We start from the raw sequence: 24,702 nt of genomic DNA, 5'->3' as shown, positions 1-24,702 counted from the left end.
ATTGGACAGGATCAATGCCAACAATTTCCGTAATGGTATCGCTGCAGCTTGAAAAAAAAACATTGGCAAAATGCATAGTTAGAGCATTTGCTCTGTCAGCATCTCTAAAATAAGTAGCTCCTGTCTGATCCACGAGATATAGAAGCCATGTATTCGCTTTCATTTTGTGCCTTAAGTTCCATTCTATTTTCTTGATAGACAGTAGAAATTAAAAATAGTTCAGGAGAAAACATAGAGCTAAGAAAACGAAAGAACCTGTTATCGCCTTAGGCATGAAATTTGAAAGGACCTATTTGTTCGTTATACCTAGAAAGAGGTTTAAAAAACTGTAAAATTGAAACGGATGTCAGCCAAAGTAGTAGTCCTAGACGTTTTCCGAGGCGCTGGATTTGCTGCTACCCTAATTATTGACACCCTTCAGGTAATAAAATCTTGGGTTATTTAGCTTTGCGGAGATGAACCCTTTTTATATAAGACACTGAATATCAGCTGAGTCCGAGTGGTTACCGGGCTTGCGGGTCCAACCCTGGTTTTTCCTCCACAAATTATCGACAAGTGAACAGATAAGTTTGAAGCATCAACATTTGGTTATCACCTCGTTTATGTATAGAAGGGAAAAACACGAAGGTGATAATCTGATTTGAACAACATGTCTCTTGATTGAAAAGGAGACCTTGTTACTCCACCTGAAATATTCACACTCGTCTTTTTGATGTCTGCCCATAACTCTGATTTCAGCAGAAGTACTCACTAATTTCTTTAAGAACCAATACGGTGAAGACACACAGTTTGATTCGTCTAAAGAAAAATGGACTAGAATGCATAACATTCCCTGCTGTTTCCAGTGTATTGAACTATGGCGAAGATAACGAACCAAAAGCGCCTGTATCGTACACATCTAGTATTTGAAGATCATCCTGCATGTTGCTTATTTGGTCACTGAGATCACGAACTTCCTTTTTCAAGTAGTCCGATTGTTTCTTCCCATTTGTCGCTTTCTGTAGGAGAAAAACGAGAATGAAAAACAAAACAAATACACTCCACCTTACAAATCGCACCTGCATTTGCACATATCCTGCTTTAATCCTCATTTGCTTCTTAACGGCAGATCGAATGATTTTTTTCAACTCAATCACCCAAAACAACACAAATGAACAACATATTGTCGACTTGGAAAACTTCCATGTACACTAACCTCCTTCTGAATACTTCGTTCGTCCTTTATAGAAAATTGGTACTTTTCAGCAAGCTGTGCTACCTCCCTAGGTACAGATTCCCCTAGCCTAGAAAAAAAATCCTCATTACATAGAAACCTTGACAAAACGTTCTTGAAAGCAAATTTATCGGCGGAGCGACGAACGCGGCTGGCGATTCTTGAGAACCATTATACGAACTCCATGCCGCCGGCGGCACAACATCCGCCATGTCTGATGATCCTCCTGTAACATGGTTTTTATAAAACGGCAGTTAATACATCCACCGAACGATACAATTTCATCTGATGATTGCCTTGATGAAAGTAAGTTAACTAAAAATAAGTAACTCGCGAAGAAAGCGACATTTCCCCAACATAAAATAAATATTTATGTATCGTGACTGTGGATGACGAACACTACTTCAAACAATAACGAAGAAAACTCCTCTACAAAATGCTGCACAGAAAAACTACGTGCATAGAGGGGACAGAAAATCAACAAACAAAAAATAGCTGAACCTATTTCCAGAAGCACCCAGAAAGCTGAAGATGAAGCACACCATGCAAACGGAAGTAACAAAAAATGCCACAGATTTCTACCAGCTCATTGAAGTTGGATAAAAACAAAAGTAAAATCTGTTCCCAACCGATCACATGAGCAACATATTCAGGGAGAACTAGCCAAAAGATTTAGAATCGACATACAAAAACCAGTTCAGCTTCGGATGTTCACGGTAGAAATTCGAAAGAGATAAACGACTGTGATAGCACTGCCATCGTCACTAAGGTGCCACTGCATCTGTTCAGAAGTGAGGAGTGCCGGTATCGAGCGCCGCTATCTGGACTATCTTTCGCGGCTACATCGCAGGGCGGCGCGGTTGCGGTGCGGCGCTGCTGTCTCGCCTAGGCGACAGTGGAGCGAGAGCGCGCAATTGATCCATATGTGGATTTGTATACGTATATGAAGGCAAAGATATGAAGATGTTGTAGAATGTTCTAGGAGGTCACCTTAGTCGTATGATCCTTTGACGCTGGAGCATCAAATCATCTGTTGCTGTTACCTTCTCTTTCTTCATTTTCTATATACTGGTGGAACGTCTTTTCTCAGCTCTTCTTCCTTCAGTCATTTCACTACATGACATTCTTCAGTCTGCTCCGCCATGCAAACCTCTCCCCTTTGCAGTATCTGTGGGAAAGGAAATTTCTGCTGCGAAACCTGTATGAACATACAAGGACGCAGTAAAGAGAGCCATTCACGCGGAAGAGTTTGATTGTGAGGATTGCGGAAGAACATTCTTCTCATACAGTGGATTCAAGAAACAGGAAGGGATGTAAACATGCAGATAAATGAAATTTGCTGTGATTAACGTAGTTACCCAAGATAATTTCAATTTACTTTTAGAATGTTCACGGAGTCGCTGCTACAACATCACGAGCAAGCGTAGCAGATTCTTGCACAAGACATTCCGTCTAGTGTCCGGGTTGCGACCAAACATTCTGCAGCAACTCAAACTTAGCAAAACACTGTGAGGAGAAGCACAAAGACGGATATTCGGACTTCTCCATCATGGAAAGAACATTCGATTCTTGGACAAACTTTGAAATACGTGTCAAGTGTCGTCGCACAAGAGATTGCTAGTTGTCTTGGGTGCATCTACAATTTTCTATTCACCTTAGAAGTGGTTGGGTTCGAAGGAACGCGAAACGTCTCCTAAGCTTATAAGGCGAGGACACGCTAGCAGAATCCAGAAACAGTAAAGACGATATTTACACCTAGAGGATATGGAAAATAGATCGACTCGCAGGAAGTGAAGCAGCGATACGAAAGCACTAGGCGTGTACATAAGCATTGCTCTTGCTTCGCAAATGTAGTAAGTTACTCTTGCTCAAGTATCGCGCATGTAGATGAGAACGCCACTTCTACTCTTCAAGTGGTGTTAGCAGAGGGTTAATAAAGAGATTCATTATTATTGTTATAATAATTACTCATTAATTATTCACAGATGATGTCCACTAAATACTATGGGCGCTTACAAACGTGAACACGTAACAAACATGAATAATGACTAGTATCAACATAACAAGGAACCCGCTGTGCGAATGGCAACAAATGGTGGGTTATAACGGATTAATTACACTGCTAAGCATCCAAATCACTATATAAGTATATGTTACACCGTAATGATGTTATGAAAAGCTATCAACATGTACACTAGGTGGAATAAATATCCGTACAAATTATTTTATGTAACAACAAACAGGAAGCCAAGTCGAGGGACTATAGCTATATTAAACTCTAATAACACACATAAAGCAACTAAACGTATATTATTCTTACACTAGACTTCTTCAAGCCGCCAATGACCATTTTTGCAAACGGAACACTATCTACTTTCCCGAGAATAGCAGGCAGTGTGCGACCAGGCTTTGCAAACTATCGTTTGAACAAGGGCGGGTGTAGCGCAGTCGGTTGCAAGTTCCGCTGCCTGCACGACCGACCGGAGGTTCGAATCCGCCTTATTGCTCACCAAAAATTTCATTGCTGTGGGGTCGATAAGCTGCTACCAGACTTGTCTACGAGGATAAGAACGCCGCCTTGACACATTAGCTAGCCCTGCAAACCATTGTATATGCCAGTTACACGTTCGTAAACCTCAAACGATACTGAATTGAAGTGAACTTGGTGGCGCGATCCACTTTACCCTTCGTCCTTTTTTTCGTTTGAACGGCTTACCCAAAACACTTCATCGTGATTGCTCGCATTTGGATTTCTTCTACCACAGAAAAAAAAACAAGTCTGGAGGAGTTTTCTATCCGTTTGCAGGATATTTCACGCCTCTTCTTTCAGATCAATATCTCATCTATGAATTTCTTTCCATTCCATTTTCTCTCCGCTTTTCTAGTCAATCTCTGAAGTGTGTCGAAATAAATAGGGCAGGCGAAGTCCGCCATACTGTAGCATTTCTGCACTTGCTGTTTTATACTGTGTTTGTATACAGGGAGGTTTTGGTCCTGCCCCAGTCGTTTGCATAACGAACCTTCTACCAAAGAGCGTTCGTACTACAGCATTTACATCGTCATTCCCTCTATTCAGTATTTCGATCCAATCTACTTTAGACAACTCTCCCGCAACCTCAGAGAGTAGCGCTTCCATCCAAAACTTTATTTCGAAGAAGATAGTGGAAAGAGAACAGCAAAGTCCAACACACTTTTAGTTGTATGGAGAGCCTCTCTGCGATCATCCTGCCTTCTAACGTCCTCTAGAGCTACACTTTCATCGTTTACAAAATTATAAGATCCGACATCAGGAGCATTTTTGCAACGTGTAGCGGGGATCGAGACGGTGTTACCGCATTTGACGAAGATGACGTCGAAATTTCACAGGCATCCAAGCGATTCCGTAGGGGTCGCAACATACGACTACTTAAGAAGAGAAGTGATGGTAACACTGCTCAACACATGACACATATCAAACACAATGCAGTTGTCCTGACATGACACCCGTCAGGACAACTGCACTGTGTCTGATATGCGCAGACGCCACAACGTTCGTGAGAGTTAATCTTGAGTTAATATGTACTTAAACAAACACTATTCGTGTTCTCATTGGCTGAAGCTTACCTCTTCACTACAGTTACAAAGCGAATCGTTGATAGTCACTTCGTGCACAACTCCACTGCGACTTCTAGAGGCCACATTCCGAAGGTTTTCTGATTCTTTCGCGATTGTAGTCCAAATCAGACTCAGATTCGATCTCCATTTGAGCGCATTGAACAAAAAAGACACCGATGCATCTTTGGATTTCATCAACGCATCTTTGAGACATTGTACTTTCCCATACACATACATGAAAGGTTAACAAACCAAGCAGGAAACCATCTCCGCTCAAGTCATCTGTTTCAATTAACTTCACGGCTACAATATTGTCTCTATCCTGGATCAAAGACATTAACGAAGCGCGGTCATCCTCGCAGGTCCCACCATTCACCAGTCCATGACGTGAGGTAATATTCCTAGGAAATGTCAGAAATCCTCGTTAATTTCACATCCTTTGTCGTTTGATTTTATTAAATCCAGGTTTGCTGTTGTGCATTCTTTTCCGCTATCCATCTTGTCGATCTCAACTTTGAAGCTATCTGAAGTGTTACCAATGGCTGGAAATTGATATAATGTGGATATTGTTGCAGCCATACCGTTTGCGGTGGAATGCTTGGTACTACATCAGCTTAGTCGTTGACTCGCTTTCACTCTAAAGTAGGAAGGATGCGTAGCTGATGTTGTGCCCTATGTGCCCAAACCACGCCGTGACTTCAACTACGTTGTCACCACGGACTCTAACCTGCGAAAGAGGGCTTCAAATCTTTTGACATTATTTCATACCTGACCAAGACTACATTTGCGAAGCAAGAGCAATGCTTATGTACACGCCTAGTGCTTTCGTATCGCTGCTTCACTTCCTGCGAGTCGATCTATTTTCCATATCCTCTAGGTGTAAATATCGTCTTTACTGTTTCTGGATTCTGCTAGCGTGTCCTCGCCTTATAAGCTTAGGAGACGTTTCGCGTTCCTTCGAACCCAACCACTTCTAAAGTGAATAGAAAATTGTAGATGCACCCGAGACAACTAGCAATCTCTTGTGCGACGACACTTGACACGTATTTCAAAGTTTGTCCAAGAATCGAATGTTCTTTCCATGATGGAGAAGTCCGAATATCCGTCTTTGTGCTTCTCCTCACAGTGTTTTGCTAAGTTTGAGTTGCTGCAGAATGTTTGGTCGCAACCCGGACACTAGACGGAATGTCTTGTGCGAGAATCTGCTACGCTTGCTCGTGATGTTGTAGCAGCGACTCCGTGAACATTCTAAAAGTAAATTGAAATTATCTTGGGTAACTACGTTAATCACAGCAAATTTCATTTATCCGCATGTTTACATCCCTTCCTGTTTCTTGAATCCACTGTATGAGAAGAATGTTCTTCCGCAATCCTCACAATCAAACTCTTCCGCGTGAATGGCTCTCTTTACTGCGTCCTTGTATGTTCATACAGGTTTCGCAGCAGAAATCTCCTTTCCCACAGATAGCCACTGCTTTTTCCCGCCAGTCACACCAATTCATGAACTTGATAACGCAGAGATATGAGATTATTACTGTGGTCACGGCAACTCACAAGATTATAGCCACGGTAATCAACGGATCAGCTGGCCAAAAATGAGCCCTGCTTAACAATGATACACTCACAATTTCATCATTTCGATAGCACAAGGAAGGGAAGCACTATGTTACAATTGAAAAAGATTCATTTCCGTGGATGAGTCCCACTCTCAGCTCGATCTTGTCGTTTCTTGGTGACACAAGTAGCTTATGATGCATTTGTTGCTCCGGTCTGTATATGAATTCCCGGCACTGCAAGTTAAAAGAAAGTTTGAATGTGCTACTTGGTGGTCATATGTCTGCGTTACCGTCCAAACACTCAAACGTTCAATGAAAGCATGCATCTGCTCATTAAGCAAGCCACTAAAACACAATAAAGGCTTTCTGTTGGGTTGTGTTTCCATCTCTCTCCTAATAAAAAAAAGTTTTGAATTTTTTTTTGCTTTGTTGACAATCCTATGAGTGGATCAGCTGATGAAGTAGCGTGAGCGGACGTTTCATTTGTGGTCATTCATTTGTGGTTATTTCATTTGTGGTCACCGAAGGTGTTTGAACATTCATTACTGCATACTTCGCCACTTTAATTTTTTTTTTAAATTTGTGTTCCAGTCTCTGGGCAATTCAACACGCAAAAGTTATTTACAAGATTCCGGTTATCACAAATTCATCATCTATGTAGTGATCTACTACTCTCAATGAGGGTTTGAAGAGGGATTTGATGTGTTTATACAAGAAGAAACGCGCTAAACTAAATGTTTCCCTTTATTTCATTTGTGGTCACCGAAGTTGTCAAATGAGCTGCTTTCCACTGAAAAAAAAAACAAGAGAGCAGATATCCTCAAAATAGTCTTCTTTGGATTAAATTTGAACTACGTAGCGTAGTAGAGAGTTTGCGAAGATTTTTATACATTTAATTTAATTTATATACGGAATTATTTTCATTACATGGACATAATTGCGTGAGAATATGTTTTCGTTCAAGTAAAGGAACATCCAGTTTGTGTGGAGTGCGGAGATTCTGGGGTCTCGGCCCGTATCGTTCCAGTGAATAATAGATTGTTAAGTAAATCTTTATTGCTACAGACGACCGCACAGTACCAACGAAGGCGAAGTATATCTAACACATATCACGCAAGAGCTACTATAAGTGGGCCACGCCCATAACTACTTGAGTTGCAGTGAGATCACGATAAGTTACTATCATCGGCATGATGATATAGTTAGGTCAAAACGACATGAAGCAGTGACAGTTGTGTAGCAGCTGCGCTCAAAGCGGGGCGGTCGAGTGTAGCGGTTGGGATCATGTAAGGATCCTCGCTGCCGCCACTCATCTCTGCAGCTCTCCGGGGTCCCATCTCGATTCCCACCGCCGCCCTCCACCGCACCGCTTCGAGCTTAGCTGTTTATGCAACTGTCCGAGCTTCATGTTATCTTTGACTCGATATTTACTTCAAAAGTCGTTGAAACTTATTGATTCGTTAATTGAAACGGATTCGAGTTATAAGCTTATCCTCTTTTACTACATCTTTTAGGAGCATATATGTATATGTTTAAATGTTTCGAATAGGTTACGTTTTTTGATACTGAGCACATCAATAGCCATTCCCCAACACGACTGAAGCTTTTTCATTCGTCTTTCCACTATTTTTCCTAACATGCGCCGCTACCAGTGCTTGGAGGAGATTCTATTTAATTTTATATTTCAGAAACATCAGATTATGTTCAGTCGTTGCACCCGTCGTTCGCTATAGCGAAAGCATTTTACAAACCTATTAAAATAAAACATGTAGCACACTCATGACTCCAAACTAGGATATACCGCTCATGACGGATGGTTTGATATCAATTGAAGAACCCGTGTTTTACATCTAGTAAAGTACTCTCTGCGCCATGGACTCTATCGGTTTGTACATACACAAAACGTAGAGGTGAATGTGAAGCTGCTTGCCTGGCCATTATATTATGGCTCCTTTATATTCCTAACAAGTCTGATTGACCGGCTAACGCTAAGCTGGGGCAAGCTTCCACCTTCACTGATCAATTAAATGTAGAGGCATTTTCCAAGAAATAAAAATTGTATTTTTACTAACTACGCTTCTTTCATTTTTTCGTTTTAGAAGTTTAAGCATTCACGAAATGGTCATGAATTGAAGTGATGACTTCACGGTTCTCTTCTTAAAGGCGTCTGTACTACGTTTGGAGAATATTCAGACTTGATTTTACACCTACATATATTCCTTCGTTACCGTGACAATTTGGAAACATAATTCGAAGCATAGGATCTTCTTCTCTTTACAACAACTGGGGCAGAATAATGCGCTGACATGAAATGACATTAACGTCATCATCGTACTGAAAAGATAAAGTTCCACGTCAGATCATGTAAACTGTTAGCTACTATTTAAGCAGCCGGTTTCAATCATGTTTCCTATGTCTGAAGAAAGGATGTTACCAACGTGATAAGGCAAACGTGCAGGGGAATAGACAGGCGGAACAGTACATGGGGGAGAAACGCAACAGCAGCTTTCATGATCACATCATTTTGTTTGCTTCTTCACAAATTCGCTTGAAGGTTTTGCGCGGTACTACTGCTCCGCAGGGCTGTGGGATCCGTCTAAACTATTTGGTGGTTTTCTGGCGCTGGTAAACCAATTCGATGACCTGAGAGGACCTGTTCAACCCCATTCTAGCGCTTTGTAGCGCTGGCGTATGAATTGGACGTTGTGGGACCCGTCTCACTTGATTATAAGTGTTATTGGCGGTTGCGGTCCAATTCGACGTAGGACCCGTCTCGGTTCATTTTATCGCTTTCCGGCGCCAGCACACCTATCTAACGTCGTTCGACAAGTTTCACCGCGTTCTGGAATTTCGTTACACGCACAAACACACACGTGACACAATAAGCTCGTTATTATATAAAATGATGATGATTACGGAAGCGTATAAAGAGGGTCCCGACTGATGTTCGACCATTCCCGGGTCATGCAGAACAATTAGCGATGGTGCGAATCCTTAAGAGATTCATCTTCGCTGCTACCTGAATAGCTGACTCTGCTCACCTATCGCTAATGAAATGCTGCATCACCGGCTAGGATATAATTCTCGAGCTACTAAATTGTTTTGGAGAATTAGACACATTCAGTGGAATTTTGTGATGTGAGGTAACCTCAAATTTGCGACCTACCAGAAGCAGGAGAAATCCTCGCGTGAAATATGAGAGGAAGATGCATCTAGTCCACTCAGTAGACTTTTCATTTGTCTCACTTGAGTAAGCTGATCTTCGATCGCTCGCACTTGTATGCAAGGTGTACATAACGGCGGCGCCTTAACTCACGTCGTCGCAAAAGCACACCACTTAACACTCTCAATCATCTGCAATCTATCCGCATCCCGCAATCTACAACTCCATCACTAGCTTTTCCCCTTTATTCTCCTACCACATCAAATTTGTAGTATGCTACCTTCAAAAACGAGAATGTTTAGTCGGCTCCAAACGAAATGAAACACGGAACAATTAAGCAGCTGCGTTCGAAGCGGCGCAGTGCTCACAGCGGTTGGAATCGAAATATTACCATCGTCAACCACAACGAGGGAGGGTGGCAGCAAGGGTCCCCTTAGGTTTTAACCGCTATGCTCCCCCGCACCGGTTCGATCGCAACTGCTCATGCAACTGCACCGTTTTTATGCTTATGTGTATGGTGTATGTGCGCATGGTGTGTGTATGGTGTGTATTAGGTGTGTGTGTATATGATGTGTGTATGGTGTGTGAGTGTGTGAATGTGTGTATGGTGTGCATATGTTGTCTGTATGTTGTCTGTGAGTGTGTGTATCTGTGTGAGTGCATGTGTGGTGTGTGTATGGCGTGTGTATTGTGTCAGTGTTTATGTGTGTGGGAATAACTCGCTCAGTCACTGTGTGGGGGTCGCGTAGACAAGTTTGATTATGACCTGCAAGTGGTGGCCCTGCTTTCAGTAAACGCAATGAGACACTTGTATATACGCATTGAGAATGTACTACCTCTATAACCGGTACTGTTACAAAAGCTTCCCATACATTGCAAAAAGGTGCTGTCGTCCACACCATGCCAAAGTCCACACCCTGAAAGGTGAAACGCGTGAGGGGAACATGGAATCTTTGGCGACAAACATCCGTCTCGCAACACTGAACTGCCGTTCGCTGTATAGTGAACTCCAACACGCCTCTCTCTTGTGGATGTCGGCACAGCCGAAGATGAGTAGCTTTATTGAAGTCGAACCCGGCGAAGAGTACAGATGTGGACATAAAAACAACAGGATGATACAATGTATCCAACGCGGGTTTACTCTACACGAATAACACAGTAAAATTCCCATCCTACAACACCTCCCTTTTCAAGTAATCTCGTATCGAGTTCTTCGTGGGTCTTCCTGTAGTAGGCGGCGGGGTCATCGAAGGCGTTGCGATCTTTGAGACGAGTCGGCAGTCGGCGTTACATCATCGTCCTTGCTCGCGGAATCGAGTAGTAGTGGTCGAACACATCCAAGAAAGTGTTAGTCGCAGTTGTGCCAATCCTGGATCGCAACTGGTTTACGTGCCGATTCCATACTTCGTTTCTACAGCGAACAGTGTAGGTTGTGTTTCCAACACGGCGTTTGATGAAACCTGGAGTCCAAATAGGTTTCTGTCCTCGATAATTCCTGGCAAAAATCGCGTCGTTGATCTCAAAGCTGCGGCGTCGTGCTCCATTTCGACGATTTAATTGAGATTCCATTTTGACATCTCGTGTACTGTTTGTGAGATTTCTAGAAGGTAACATTAAATTCAGCTCCGTTCGCAGTCGGCGTCCAGGAAGGCTTCGGCAGTTGAACGCTGGTCAGGTGCAGACGGACAGAGAGTGGAGCGATATGCCATCAGAAACGTCTGTAGTGCGCTTACTGTTGGTTCCTCCCCCTTCAGCTTACCAAGTCCTCTTTTGAAGGTGTCCACAAAACTTTCTGCTTGTTCATTGCTTAGTGGATGGAACGGCGGCGTGCGAATGTGCATGATTCCTCGGCAACTGCAGAATAAACTGAGACGACGTGAACTGCTTTTCGTTGTCCGTGACGAGCGTCTCTGGATTTCCGAACTTGGTAAAGATTCACTTCATTGCTTGGATAGTGCCCGTTGAAGAGATCAATGACAATGACACATTGAAGAGATCTGGACGATTTCCGGCCACTTGGGGTAGGCGTCCACGATAAGTGGATAGTATAGTCCTTCCATCGGTCCGGCGAAATCAGCATGAACTCGAGTCCACGGCTGGTGTGGTTTCCGCCATGACTGTAGTTCAGCTTTGATCGAATCCTTTGCCACGAATGCACATCTTCGACAGGTCTTGACGAGTATTTCGATGTCGGAATCCATCGTAGGCCAATAGACAAAGCTTCTTGCAAGCATTTTCACCCTCGTTTGGCCTGGATGAGCTTTGTGTAGTGTTGAAAGAACACGATGTCGAAGTGAATTTGGAATCACTGCTTTCTGCTGTTGTAGTAGTGCCACAGAGGAGAATGGCGGTTGAATTTGGGCCAGTTTCCGGGCTTCATATAGTCGATCACAAGCTAGATAAGACTATCGGCTTGCATAGCACTCCTAATGGATTCGGTGGATACTGGAAGATGACGACAGTTTTCTGAGATTTCAGAAGTGACATCAGCATCTACTGAGGCGATTGCGTAGTCCTCCGGTATCGATGATTGTGGCGAGACGTGAAAGAGCGTCCACTTGGCCGAAATCCTTTGTGTTGATGTACTCGATAGTGAAGTTGTAGTTGAGCAGCATCGTGGCTCATACCTGAAGACGGTTGGCACCGTAGACTGGAATTTCTTTTTTGCTTCCGAAGGTTGCCAAAAGTGGTTTGTGGTCAGTCGTCAGCGTGAAAGCGTCGTCCATGGATGAAACGATGGAATTTCTGCACGGCGAAAATAAGAGCTTCCTTTTCAATCTCGCTGTGGTTCTTCTGTGGTTGTGTCAAGCAACGGCTTGCGTGATAAACGATCTTTTCGCAGCGGTGACAGAGAGGGTTCCTCCTGTAATTTGAAGCATCAGTGGCAACGGTGATCGGGAGACTTGGGTCGAAGTGGGTCAAAAAAGAGATCCGAGCTTAGGATTGCCTTAATCTTGTCGAAGAAAGACTGGCACTCCGGTGTGCAGACATGCGGTAGTAGACAAAATCCTTCTTCGTAGGAGTGTCTAAAGGAGTGCGTGTGGAGAACCCTGGCGAAGTTTCCGTAGAAATTGATGAGTCCCAGAAAAGAGGGAGTTGACTGACGTCCTTCGGAGCCAGTATCTTCTGGATAGCTTTGATCTTTTCTGGATCGTCCTTGTGCGTTGACGACGAACAAAAGATAGGTGATCTCCGTCTGCAGGAAAACACATTTGTCGAGTCGAATGAGTTCGTAGTCTTGTATCCGCTTAGATCTAGTCTAGTCGAGCATTGTGTTCGCCGATGGTTCTGCCAGTGACCAATATGTCGACAAGGTAGGCGGAAGCTCCGTCTGTTCCAGCGATAAGAGCATCCATACATTTTTGGAATATACAAGGAGTTGGTTTCACTCCAAATGGTAGTCGGTTAAAGCGATACAGTCCACGGTGCGTGTTGATAGTGAGTAGCTGCTTTGAGACGTCGTTCACTTCCAATTGAAAATATGCTTCGGCTAAGTCGAGTTGTGAAAAGTAGCGTCCTCCGCTGAGTTTCGCGAAGGTGTCCTCAGGGGTTGGAAGAGGATGCTGGTTTTGTTCTAGTGCATCGTTCAGTCCGGTTGAGTAGTCTGTGCAGAGGCGGATCGATCCATTTTCTTCTGAACGACGACGATGGATGCTGCCCATTCTGATCACTCAGAATGGGCAGCACCCATCGTCGTCGGCTCCAGCACGTGTATAAACACAAGTCGATCGATTTCGATTGAAATCCTTAACATAGCAGCATAGGGCACCGGGCGAGCCTTCAGAAAAACAGGCTTGGAGTTAGGCTTCAGAGCGAGTTTAACCTTTGACTTGGTACAACATCCCAGTCCAGGCGCGAAGACTGCTGGAAACTTCTTCCTCAGGTGCGCTGCGAATTCAAGGTGCTGAGCGTATGAATCCGCGACATCAGCGTCAGCATCAGCGACGGCGTATCAGCTACATTGGCAAGTACCATATCCTCGATGACCATCAAACTTGCATTCGTAGCATCCCCGAACGTTGATCCGTCCGTTGTAGCTGATACGCAGATCAGACTTCAGTGTCAGACGGAATGGTTGCAGCTTCGGTCGACCTATGGCGGTCCAGTCTGCTGTGCCCAGCAATATTACGTCTGCTTCACTATCAAGACGCATGCGTACTGTCTTCTCATCAATTTTTACTCTACGGTAGAAGCGGTTTACAGCGACGTCAGCATGAGTCGAAGCGATAGTGACGATGTCGGCAGATTTCCACTTCCGTTGCGGATTCCGCTTCTTCTTCTCCGGGAAATTTTTGCAGAATCCTCGCTTGTGTCCAGAGCGGCTCCACTCGTGGCATCTCTTCTTCACGAATGTGCAGTCTCTAGACCAGTGATTGGGTCCGCACTGAAAACAAGGTGACGGCGGCTCACGATTTCGACTCTTTCGCGAATCCATGACGTTGACGTGCGGTGGATTTGATCGTTCGAAGAATGCGACATTTCACCTATTCGCTGATCGATGCCCACTCGCGTTATCTTGCTCACCTTTTCTTTGACCTTTCTAGAGTCAACTTTAAACATTATTAGAATCCTAGAAAGAACAGACTTCGTATTATCATGAAGACTGGTAAATGAGGGCGTTCTTTCAGAACTTTCATCTTCTTTAAAATTGAGTCTTCAATTTCCGCATCCCAACTGAAAGATCAAAAATCCATCAATTCTCAAGAAGCAACTTTCCCACATAGTTTAAAGGATAAAGTTTCTAGCGTTAATCAATCCGCTTGGGATGCGCCTCCACGTTCACTTCAATTCAGAATCGTTTGAGGTTTACGAACGTGTATCTGGCCTATACAGTGACTTGCGGTGGCTAGCCGATGTGTCAAGTCAGTGTTTTCATCCTCCCAAACAAGACTGGTACCAATTTATCGACCCTGGAAGGATGAAAGGCTTGGCGAGCACTAGGGCGGATTCGAACCTCCGATCGATCGTGCAGGAAATGGAACCTCTAACTGCTACACTACACCCGCCCATTTTTTTTTTTTTTGGAATATCTGGGTAAATTCGAGCCCAGTTCTATTAGATTCGTCGTAGATAATCATGATCATGAAATTTAATAACGGGCTTATTCTGTCAAGTTTCTATGTCAGTCACGAAATTCGAGCTATAGAAGCCATAAAGCTTTTATAGCTAGCTACCTAGCTACCTAAAAACTAAAAGATAACTAAAATCCAGCTATGAAATTGGTTGCGACGGGACCAGCGGGATCGAAATGGTGGGCAATAAGTTCGTGTGCATGTCGCTAAAGGCAAATGGAGCGTTGCAGCCATTTCATAGCTGTGGCCACTGAGCGCGTTGGTTTTCACCTCTACTGCTCCTCTGTTTCTCTATTTCCTTGCACGTTTGCCTCAGTTTGGTAACATGCCTTCCTCAGAAAGTGGAAACACGAATGAAACCGGCTGCTTAAATAGCAGCCAACAGTATACATGGTCCAACGTGGAACGTTATCTTTATCAGTATGGTGATGTCGTTCACGACATTTCATGTTAAGTCATCATTCTGTGATAACTGTTGGGGGAAAGCAGGAAGAAGACCCGTACTTAGAGTAATGAGGGTAATGCTTTCAGATTGTGTCTATATTATGTTGATACCAAAGGAGTGTTTGGAACTGAAGTTTGGATGCTCTTCAAATGTAGAAATGACGCGAAAAAGAAGGAAACTATGGAATCTTTCGCCTACGTCTATAAAAAAAAGAAAGAAGAAGCATTGTTAGAAAAGCACAGTTCTAATTTTGCACAAAATGCCACTACTGTTAATTTTCATTGATCAGTGATGGCGATCGAAAAGATCACCACAGAATGTCTGAAATCCGGCTTTAGCCGGACGTTCAGACTGGCATTTTATATAGTTGCAAAGGTGCATGAACATAAATCCAGTTTTCTGGCCAAGAATTGGGACATTTGCATTGGAAAACACATTTATCTGCTGTTGAAATGTGAAAGAAAGGAAAACCATTGTGGTCCTTGACCAGTTTTCTAGTGATTGTCTCGTATGTAAGGGTCTGATTACTTTCCTAACCTTCACCCGCTAATGCCTCTCACTGGCATTAGTGAATTTTTGTGGTTTCTCCTAGCAGTCCGCGCGTTCTTTTTCTTCTATGGCCACTTATGCGAAAGAGGTGCGTTAGTTGGAGGAACAGCCGAACAATTAATGTCATGGTGTTTGTGAATTCATTTGTGAATTCACTTGGCACTGAAGTTAGACGGTGACCCAACATATTCAGGCAACGAATTATGATCTCTCGTGTTGCGAAATCAGTATTGTAGATGTCACCAAATTGATAGGAAATATATTTGTGCACCACAAATTGAATAATAATGCGAAAGTCGAAGAAAGAATATTGTCAGTGCTCAAGAACGTTGACAGTACAAGAAATATGGCGGATTATTGCGGATACTTAGGACTATGGAACGCATTTTACACTTAAAGATAGGTAATTTTCTATAGCGAAGAGACAATCGAGGGTGTGAGAACACTTGTTGTACTCGTGCTGCTGACTGCTTTTTCCTTTGCAACGGTGATCGATTCTATCTGAACCACTGGTAGCCACTCCACTGAATCTGATAGTAATTATATGTTTCAATCTCGATGTCTCAACTAGGTGTACTTGATGCCGCTCTTATAATGCTGACATAGATGTGAGAGGGCGTTTGCCGCTGCACCCTTCCTCTCGTAGGCAAACGCATACTATAAAGGATAGGTATTGTTTTGGTGGTTTCGCTGATGTTCTTTGACGGGACTTCTGCTAAAATTGCCGTAGTGAGACGTGCGACATTATTTGAGCAGCGGAGAAGGTAGTAGTAGTCACGTGACTGTGCACTACAGCATGGCCGCTGTATAATTGCTGCATGGCGGCTCTTGTGGAAGATTGGTCCCTCGCGATGGTCACATCAGGATCGTGTAAATAGGCGTCACTGATTTAGTTTCTTTGTGGCCCTGTAATTATTTGGCCCGTAACGCTACACAAAGTTTTTGGATATCAAAGCAAGTTGCCGTTGTATGCACTAGCACATCGTGCTTATCGAAATCACTGAAGAGGCATAATACTCATTTAAAAGCAGCATAGTTTTATCACGCAGCGAAAATGAGCAGGCCATGCTATCAAAAGTGTGTCAGTTCTTGTAAAAACTGATAGTTGATGAGTTAATCTAGCGGCAAAACTGAATAAGGCGTCCTCTTAATTGAAGCTAGTTTTCGTAGAGGTGGGAGAAGCAGAACTTTCAGTTCTATAGAACATTCTTCTAAGTCCAAACGGTCTAATTTTAACAAGCTTAGTTACTATGGCATTTAATAAATACTTTTCATGATAAGTAATAGTTAAGTGCTCAGTGGTGTCCTCGCGTATCGTGTTCCTTTTTTCTTCTGTTCTTTACATCTTTCATCATCATTCATCATCATCATCTTTACATGTATTTTTGAAGTTCTCGTAGTAAACGTCGCGTCTTTGGGAGAAGAAATTCTGGCGAACTCTTAATGATCAACCAGCGTTGAGGAGAACTTGCGAGGTTGGGAACTTTCCACTAACGTTAAGTTGTTTCTGCGTAATTCACAAATCTAAGAAGTGACATTCGCCCCATGTGTCTAAGAAGTGGAAACTACAGAAGTATTCAGAGCAATCGGGCTGCACGACAGCTGCGAAAGCAGTCCGACAAAATGACTAGTGAGCCCCAAAAAATGGAAAAAATTGCCTGATTGCCGTAAAAAACGGCCCGGAAGATGCGGCGCCGCACGAGGCTTGCGCGCTCCAATCGAATTCCTTGTAGAAAATAGTGCCCGGAACGCTCGAAGCCGTATCTTCCATCACCTCTTCCCCATAATCTAGGACCCGTATACGAATACTCCACCGGAAAACCGTACCACTTCAGATTCGTGGGGTGATGCTTGTAAGGAGTTTGTCAGGAGGTCATGTTCTCCAATGCTCCAACCGTTTTTGCTGTATGAGAAGAAAAAGCTGAATAAGGTTCAGAGAGCAAAGAAAGCTCTCGTCTGAAATCGTTTTAACGTATAAGCTTATGTGCAAGTCAAAATCTAAAGATTAACATATCTTCTTACTGTGTTCATCCGGGTGGGGCCGACCATATTCAAGACTTTTGCCTACTGAGCAATCAGACACATGGGGCGAATGTTACGTAGGTATAGAAGCAAAAGCTCTTTTCTCTGAAGATGAAAAAGCGTTGTGGCTTAACGATCCACCTGTTGCCTCGTTGAACACAGCGACAGGTGTGCACGCTAGGCCATCACAGTCATTTATTCTTCATTCTCTACAGTCACCCCTAAAGCTCTCTGAGATGAAGAATGATTGATTTTGTAGTCATTAATTTGTGGGTAACCCAATACACGTATTTTGTGGAACACTCTCATCAATCTTCATCATAACATTCTCATTTACGCGTCAAATACTATTTTCTTAAATAGTTTTTGTATAATAGAACCTCACATTGGAAAGTGTGCTCGTGTAAAGATATTATATTATTATATATTATATAGTAGAGGAAATATTACAATACACTTCTCAGGAAATTTTATTAGATCACAATTACATCCACCAAACAATTAGACAAATCTGCAGAAATTTCTCACTTATCCGACGTGTCAAATACTTTTTTCTTGGTATCTCTTAGAAGTAAAACTCATGCATACGGTTCCAATAGATTTTTTTACCAATTGACTTTCCCACACCGAAGACCATTTTAAGTTTGCACAACTAATACTCTTAATTCTTCTAACTCATTAGTGCTGTTGTTGCTTACAGGTTTAGGTTTTAGTTGTAGGTAAGGTTCCCAATATTCCTATAGTCTGAGATTTTTTAACATATACAGTGTATTTTTTTTACATAAGTCCTCTTTCTCACAGAAATATCACCATTGGTCGTTGGCTTTTCCTTTTGAGTTTTATAACGTTTTTTTCAATAATTTCCACTTTTTCACTATAAAGTCTCCTACGTGCAATTAACTAGTTTAGAGCACAACAATATGTATGTAAACAATGTTGTGCTTTTATTGTACATATTTAGGTCTTAACAGATTTGTAGACGTGCACAGGGACTTATGAAGTGATCTTGCGTAGACTTTCAAAGAAATTGAACTCTGAATAGTTATCCTGTAAGTAATGGACAAATCAATTCAAACATAATGCTTGTTCTCCAGTTTGTATCATGCAGAATGAAACGAGACGTTTTGTAATAGCAACACTGAGGAAAAAGGATGGGTATCTGTGGGAGAACTAAGAAATCTTTTTATTGTTAACTAAATCTTTTTGCGCAAACGTTGACATACGAGTATGAGTTATTAATCTGATAAGTGGAAATACTTTGACAACCGCATACTTAGCTAAATAGTAGTCATTCGGTAGCAACTTTAAAAACGTACGTTTTGGGAATGCCATCAGCAGAGATATTGAACCGAAGCAATAGTTACTTCTCAGAATTCCAACTTCTCTTTCGTTGTATAGATGATCGCGATAATATCTGCAAGAGAAACAAATTCGCCGCCAAGAGTTCTTATTAGCATCAAAAACGAAGTTTCTTATGGAAGAGTTGCTTCTCTGTCGGATGTCAATGTGCAGAGTTTCGGCTACGGAGATGATTCAAAACCGTCCTAGAGCTAAATTATGTTTTCATCCCCCCAGTGTTGATAAATTGGTACCAAACTTGTCTTGGAGGATAAAAACACCGGCTTCGTACATCACCTTGCCCCCAAGGCATTGTATGGGCTGTATATACGTTCAAACCTGAAACGATTCTAGACCATGTATTTATTTATACTGGCGGTTGAAGTGACTATCAGTGATATTAACGGGTTATCAGTAACTTTCAAACAGTATCGCGTAAGAATTAGCTGAGTAAGTGACTGAATCTCTTTCTTTCAATTTTCTTCCTCGCACTATCCTTTCTTCTTTGATCCTCCATGCTTATGTTTCTGCTTGCCTGTCCTTTTGTAACAAAGGCTGTCGTCATGCGTGACCTAATTATACGCAATTGTTTGTACGGAGTACCGTTCTGTAACCAGATTTCACGCGAACGAGCTTTGTTTTGTTATTTATGCATCTTCAGAGATTATGCTACTTTGGTTGGCGTTGCTGAACGTGATCACTGAAGTTTTTATGGATGGTTTTGGTGAGTTTCCGCGGATCTATTCGACTTTACTCTTGGGGCATATGTATGAATACAAACTTATATCCATTATCAGGTTCATAGATGAAAGAACTTTTGGCTACTTGTAGCTCATAGCGGAGTTACAAATTGGTATGCACAGTGCATTACCAGGACGGCTGTTCCAAAGTTTGGGATTTATTTAGTTGGTTTGATTAGTGTAAATTAGGTGAAGGAAACTAAATACTGTATTTACTGTGTCTAGAAGGGTCTTCTGCACACCTCGCATTTTCATATTGTAGTAGAAAGGTTGCATGCCTTTGTTGAAAGCCAGAGAATGTCCTAAAAGTTTCGTTTTAGGCTTCTTTAGAGAATTTCTGGAGCAGATTCCTACCTAAGGAATGTAACTTGTTGTATCGCTGTGTTTTGAAACATTTCGTACCTTCGTACCTTTACACCACTTCAGAATAAAATAAAAATTGACCCTTCTATTTTGATACGAAAACATATGAAGGTTATACAGTTTCTCAATGTTATTCGAGCGTTTTCACGCACGAGATACAATCAGCAAAAAACGACTTGGAGTTAGGTGCCGTTACGGAAGCGGCTGCACACGGAGCGGTGCTACTGAGTGTGGCGAAGGCCAAGCGTGTGATGGGATTTTCCCACTGGAGGTCGTTAAAGGCATCACTTCACGAATCTGGGGTAGTATGAATTTCCGATGGCTAAGGACTATACGGGTCGTTGATTGCAGAAACGAGTGAGATAACGCTCATTTCTTCCTAATTGCCGCAAGAAACGGCCCGGAAGACGCGGCTAGCGCGCTTTTGTAGAACATCGAGCGTTCTGTGGCGCTGTTTTCTACGGCAAGTACGGAACGCTCGAAGTTCTATTGGAGCGCGCAAACCTTGTGCACACTCTGCATCTTCTGGGCCGTTTTTTTTACGGCAATTAGGAAGAAATGAGCGTTATCCCACCCGTTTCTGCAAAATGCGACTCCGTATGGCATTTAACCACAGGAAATCCATATCATCCCAGATTCGTGGGGTGATGCCCTTAAGGGAAGGGGTTGCAAATGAAGGGGATCGTAAGGGAGTGTGGTGGGCAGTAGTGGATGGAGGATAGCATGATAACCAAGACAAAATATTACGCACAATTAAATAATTTCATACACTCCAAGATATTACACTAAATAATGTTAAATAATTACGCATATTACAAAATATTATATTAAGTTCTAGGGGTAGGATCATAACACGGAGGCATCAACATTTCGTTTTGGCAATGCACAATGTGTTGACAATGTGGCAATGAAACCCCGCAGGTACGGCAGCCCGCTGAGTCAAATTTTTGCAAAAGAGTTAGAAACTTGAGACCACTTCTAAAAAAAAAAGAAGAATTTGATTACACGTAGTGTTCAGCAGTTTAAAAGTGGATTTATTGGAATTCAATGACCAAAAAAGCTCAGATTCTGTGCACATAGTTAGGTCTGGGAGATCGCGAATAACATTGTGATAAGAGGACCTAGAGAAATGCATTGCAGGGCCTTTTATAGAAGAAGTTTTGCACTACAAAATATTTGCGTTGTTTTGGAGACTTTCTAGTTTTTGTTGGAATTTGGATGAGCCAAGATTTAGAATTTTCGATTTCTTGGATTTCTGCCATCTAAAATTTGAGGAAGCCGGACAGCCCGAAAAAAAAAGAAATTCTGCATTTGAGGGTTTCTTAAGTCCCTCTATACGAATATGTGAGTGAATTATTACAGCTCCGCTTCTCTGCAATGAGAAAACTTCCAAAATCCCTGATTTTGGTTCACGCTTCAGAAGGTGTACGGTCTTGAACAAGGACTCATAACTCACAACAATTTAATGCTATGCGGATCGCCTTTCGATATGTTGTAGCCGAGGATATTCACTATCAGAGTTCGCATCACATGATTTCAGGCCGTCGTGGCTTTTTCAATTTTTTGGTGAGAGGAAGATGGGGAAAATGCCATTTTCTCCATCTTTTTGGTCATCAAATTCCATTTAATCCTCTTTTCAACTGCTGAAAACTACGTATAAATTCTTCGCCATTTAGTAGTGGTTTTAATTTTTCATCTCTTTTGCAAAAACTTGAGTCGGCGGGATGTCGAACCTGCGTAGTCCCATTTCACTCTGTCGGAACAAAATGTTAATTTGTTAGTTTTTTTTTTTCATTGTTATTCTTTAGTTCGACCTATGCATCTGACTCTTCGCGTCTCCTTGTCGTGTCATGTGCTTTAATCAGTGTTTAAACATGTTTCATAGATTTTAGAATAAAAATAAAAATATTTGAATACCAATATTTCAAAAGCATTTCAGAAATTTGCTTCTTCTACTACAGCTTGTTAGCTCGCTTGTCAGCTACCGGCTTTCACATTTACCATTTGTTTCTCGGCTTATTTCCGATTTTTCTTCTTTGAAACACACGAAATTTTCAATATGTTGAATTGGTAACAACTGAGAATTGTCGTGGCAACGTTGGAGAAGATGAAAAAGAAGGGAGGGGGGTGAGGGATTGGGGTGTTCGAGATAGCCGTGTCCCATCATCACAGTTGACTCTAAGTGTGGCGATGTGATCGAAAGAGGACCTTCACTAGCACCACTCATCGCTGCTGCCCGACTTGTTCGCAACAGATCAATCGGTGCGCTTCGTGCGTGGCTGCTTATGTAACTATATCGAGTTTCTGGTAGTTTTGAACCGACTATACATCTGTACAAACCATTGTATCCGAGAATCAGCTCTATCTACTTCCTTTCTGATAATACTTTTTACGTGGTTCTGAACCACGGCGGAAGGCGTAGAGTTCGGATAGTAGACTGCGGAACTTTGTGTGGTTCGGCTCATCTTATCCTGATCAAGAATCGCATGTTTAAAGCTCGTAAGAAACTGCTGGGAACCGCCTTATTCCTACGAGGTGCGTAAGAAAGCACCCCTATGTACACGCTCTGGTCCCCTCAGCAGCCTACTTATTGGCGTAGAAGACGCCGTTTTTTACGTCAACTAGGGAAAGATGAGGAAAGATGAGCGGAGCCACGCTGGGTTCCGCAATCTACTTTCCGATGTCTACGGTTTCGTTGTGGATTCCGCACAAGTCAAAATCGTGGCATGCCGCCTTTAAACGACTCCTAATTTCAGTTGAAGAAGTTGCTTGCTCATCAGAAAGTTTGACAGTGATGCTGAATAAATCTGATCCAGATATTGCGCGTTGGATGAGTGATTCAAGGGCACAGCCGGTCGTGAGTTTGTGGTAATAGCGCGCATGTTTAAAGCTATGACCCGTCCAAAGACATATTTTCTTTGCTTTTTCTCAAGTCTGTCCATTTTTATGTTCAGGTGTATGTTTACGGTCACAAAACGCTTGTTCCTTGCGGAACATCGCTGAAAAATGATAGAGGACAGCAGAACTACAAACTCTCCATTCCCTATGGTAAACACTGTGACGTTCATCTAACAGATTTGGTAAGCCCTTTACTTGTAAGCCAAAGGTCTCTGTGTGAACTATCACTCCTTTGGAGACACCTTTGTTTGTTGAGTTAATTTACATGCAAGACTGATGAGTCCTGACTGCGACCATGTTCTTTGGTTTACTGGTTGTGCTCCAAGCTTCTTAAACGGTGTGACTCAATTTGATGAAGTTACGAAATGGAGGACATAGTTAAAAGCCGTCCATATTTTAACAACAGGAGCAATAATAATTAGATTCTCTAAAATCGGAAGGAGATTGTTTTTTATCCATAAAAGCAACTTAGAATCACGGCATTTTCCGCATTCGGTCGTAAATCCTTCATTGTACTTGAATATTGTACTTATCCGCTGCAGCCTTATTGAAAAATATGGCTACTAATTCATGTGGTTCAATCCAATTAAGAAAGTGTGTTGAGCTTAGATGTTGACCTGTTGGCAAAGTTGGGGGTTATAGTACTTAAGCATATTATTTCTAATAGCTACTAATTATGTATAAATTTTAAATTTATAAACTGTTATCATAATAAATAATGAGGGTCTTATTGCGTCACGTGTGCGTCAGTCATGATATTCCAGAAATCATTCAGACGGTTCAAACGGCGTCGAAATGGTGTTTTAGTGCCAAAAAGGTATGAAATGAAGTGGGACGTGTCCCACGGCGTCGGATTAGTGCGTTGGCGCCAGAAACCGCTAAGAGGAATTTGGCGATCGTCGGAATCGAACTCAGCGGGACTACTGGCACCAGCATTGCTTTATAATTTCAAGCGGTTTTGTTTTGAAGTAAATGAGAATTTGTGAATCGCTTTGTGGCCGTTACAACTGTATGCACCCTCACGTACGCCTCCGTACCCGCTTGTGGTAACCCTCACCATGTTTACTGGCTCCTTTCTTCAAACAATGGGTGCATGCATGCAGACAGCTCTTCAAATAGTAGTTAGCAAACAACATGAATTGATGTACCACTCTTATCTTTATCAGAATGATGATGGTGTTCATGTGACTTCACGTTTGCATTCTGCGTTAATTGCTGAGTAGAAAGAGGAAAACGTTGTCTAATACTTCGAAATATGTTTTCGAATTGCTGCAGTTTGAAAGGAATATAGGTGTAAAATCAGCCATGAGTATCCTCTGAATGTAGAATATTCAGACATTTATAGGAAAATGATTAAAAGAAGCCTTAAACAGTGCGTATGTTTCTTTAAAAAAAGAGCGAAGTAAGCTTCTTCAAAAAAACCTGTTCCAGTTCTTCGGTAGAAATTTGCGGGAAGTGCTCCTGCTTTCCATTTGTGTTCTTAATTGAAGAGAAGTGAAGCGAACTCCAGAAGAAGTCTCAAGCCCGGCTTTAGCCGGACGTTCAGAATGGCACTTAATCAGCCACGAAGTCATAAGTGATTGATAGTAGTTTATTTCGTAATTTTATTTCGTATTCAGATGGAGGTTCAAAAGCTCGCGAACTTTTCTACTTGAACTGTGAATAGAAACTATCTCGACATATCAGTAAACAAGAACATCATAAGCAATTCAAAAACAGAACATCATGAAAATGTCTACATTTGGGACA

General features: G+C 42.2%; 5 protein-coding genes across 9 annotated transcripts in view; 1 reads left to right on the top strand and 4 right to left on the bottom strand.

The window, feature by feature from the left end:
• The window catches only part of RB195_024433 (uncharacterized protein), a gene marked incomplete at both ends in the record, with an annotated part of 113,276 nt that extends 102,650 nt beyond the window's left edge, over positions 1–10,626 (bottom strand). For 2 of the 3 annotated variants that reach the window (XM_064212207.1, XM_064212208.1), the window contains 4 exons: positions 875–998; positions 1,059–1,097; positions 1,196–1,283; positions 1,361–1,425. In XM_064212207.1, the coding sequence (XP_064068087.1) occupies positions 875–998; positions 1,059–1,097; positions 1,196–1,283; positions 1,361–1,425 (316 nt within the window). Of the gene's footprint in view, positions 1–677; positions 687–751; positions 799–874; positions 999–1,058; positions 1,128–1,195; positions 1,284–1,360; positions 1,440–5,059; positions 5,209–9,529; positions 9,670–10,362; positions 10,444–10,491 lie in introns of those variants that run through there. The other variant, XM_064212205.1, reaches the window with a different exon arrangement.
• Positions 10,627–11,145: 519 nt separating this feature from the next.
• Positions 11,146–12,141, bottom strand: RB195_024432 (uncharacterized protein; the record flags this gene model as incomplete). 2 transcript variants are annotated; one of them, XM_064212204.1, is made up of 3 exons in its annotated part: positions 11,146–11,436; positions 11,530–11,921; positions 12,024–12,141. In XM_064212204.1, the coding sequence occupies 3 exons, from the start codon at positions 12,139–12,141 to the stop codon at positions 11,146–11,148; spliced, it is 801 nt and encodes a 266-aa protein (XP_064068084.1). The 2 variants fall into 2 exon arrangements, with proteins under 2 accessions (XP_064068084.1, XP_064068085.1); XM_064212203.1 differs by lacking the exon at positions 11,146–11,436 and having other exon boundaries at positions 11,497–11,921.
• A 639-nt stretch (positions 12,142–12,780) lies between these two features.
• On the bottom strand, positions 12,781–13,188 carry RB195_024431 (uncharacterized protein; the record flags this gene model as incomplete). The annotated part of the gene is made up of 1 exon (XM_064212202.1): positions 12,781–13,188. One exon carries the CDS (start codon positions 13,186–13,188, stop codon positions 12,781–12,783), a length of 408 nt encoding a protein of 135 aa, XP_064068083.1.
• Positions 13,189–13,478: 290 nt separating this feature from the next.
• On the bottom strand, positions 13,479–13,961 carry RB195_024430 (uncharacterized protein; the record flags this gene model as incomplete). Its single annotated transcript, XM_064212201.1, has 1 exon — positions 13,479–13,961. One exon carries the CDS (start codon positions 13,959–13,961, stop codon positions 13,479–13,481), a length of 483 nt encoding a protein of 160 aa, XP_064068082.1.
• Positions 13,962–19,618: 5,657 nt separating this feature from the next.
• Positions 19,619–24,702, top strand: part of RB195_024429 (uncharacterized protein) — a gene marked incomplete at both ends in the record, with an annotated part of 30,112 nt that continues 25,028 nt past the window's right edge. For both annotated transcript variants that reach the window (XM_064212199.1, XM_064212200.1), the window contains 3 exons: positions 19,619–19,676; positions 22,812–22,912; positions 23,010–23,135. In XM_064212199.1, coding sequence (XP_064068080.1) covers positions 19,619–19,676; positions 22,812–22,912; positions 23,010–23,135 — 285 coding nt within the window. The remainder of the gene's footprint in view (positions 19,677–22,811; positions 22,913–23,009; positions 23,136–24,702) is intronic.

Source organism: Necator americanus, chromosome X, assembly GCF_031761385.1.
Source record: "Necator americanus strain Aroian chromosome X, whole genome shotgun sequence".
NCBI classification, from domain to species: Eukaryota; Metazoa; Nematoda; class Chromadorea; order Rhabditida; family Ancylostomatidae; genus Necator; species Necator americanus.
Note: the sequence above shows the minus strand (reverse complement) of the source record. Positions and strands in the feature narration are given on the sequence as shown.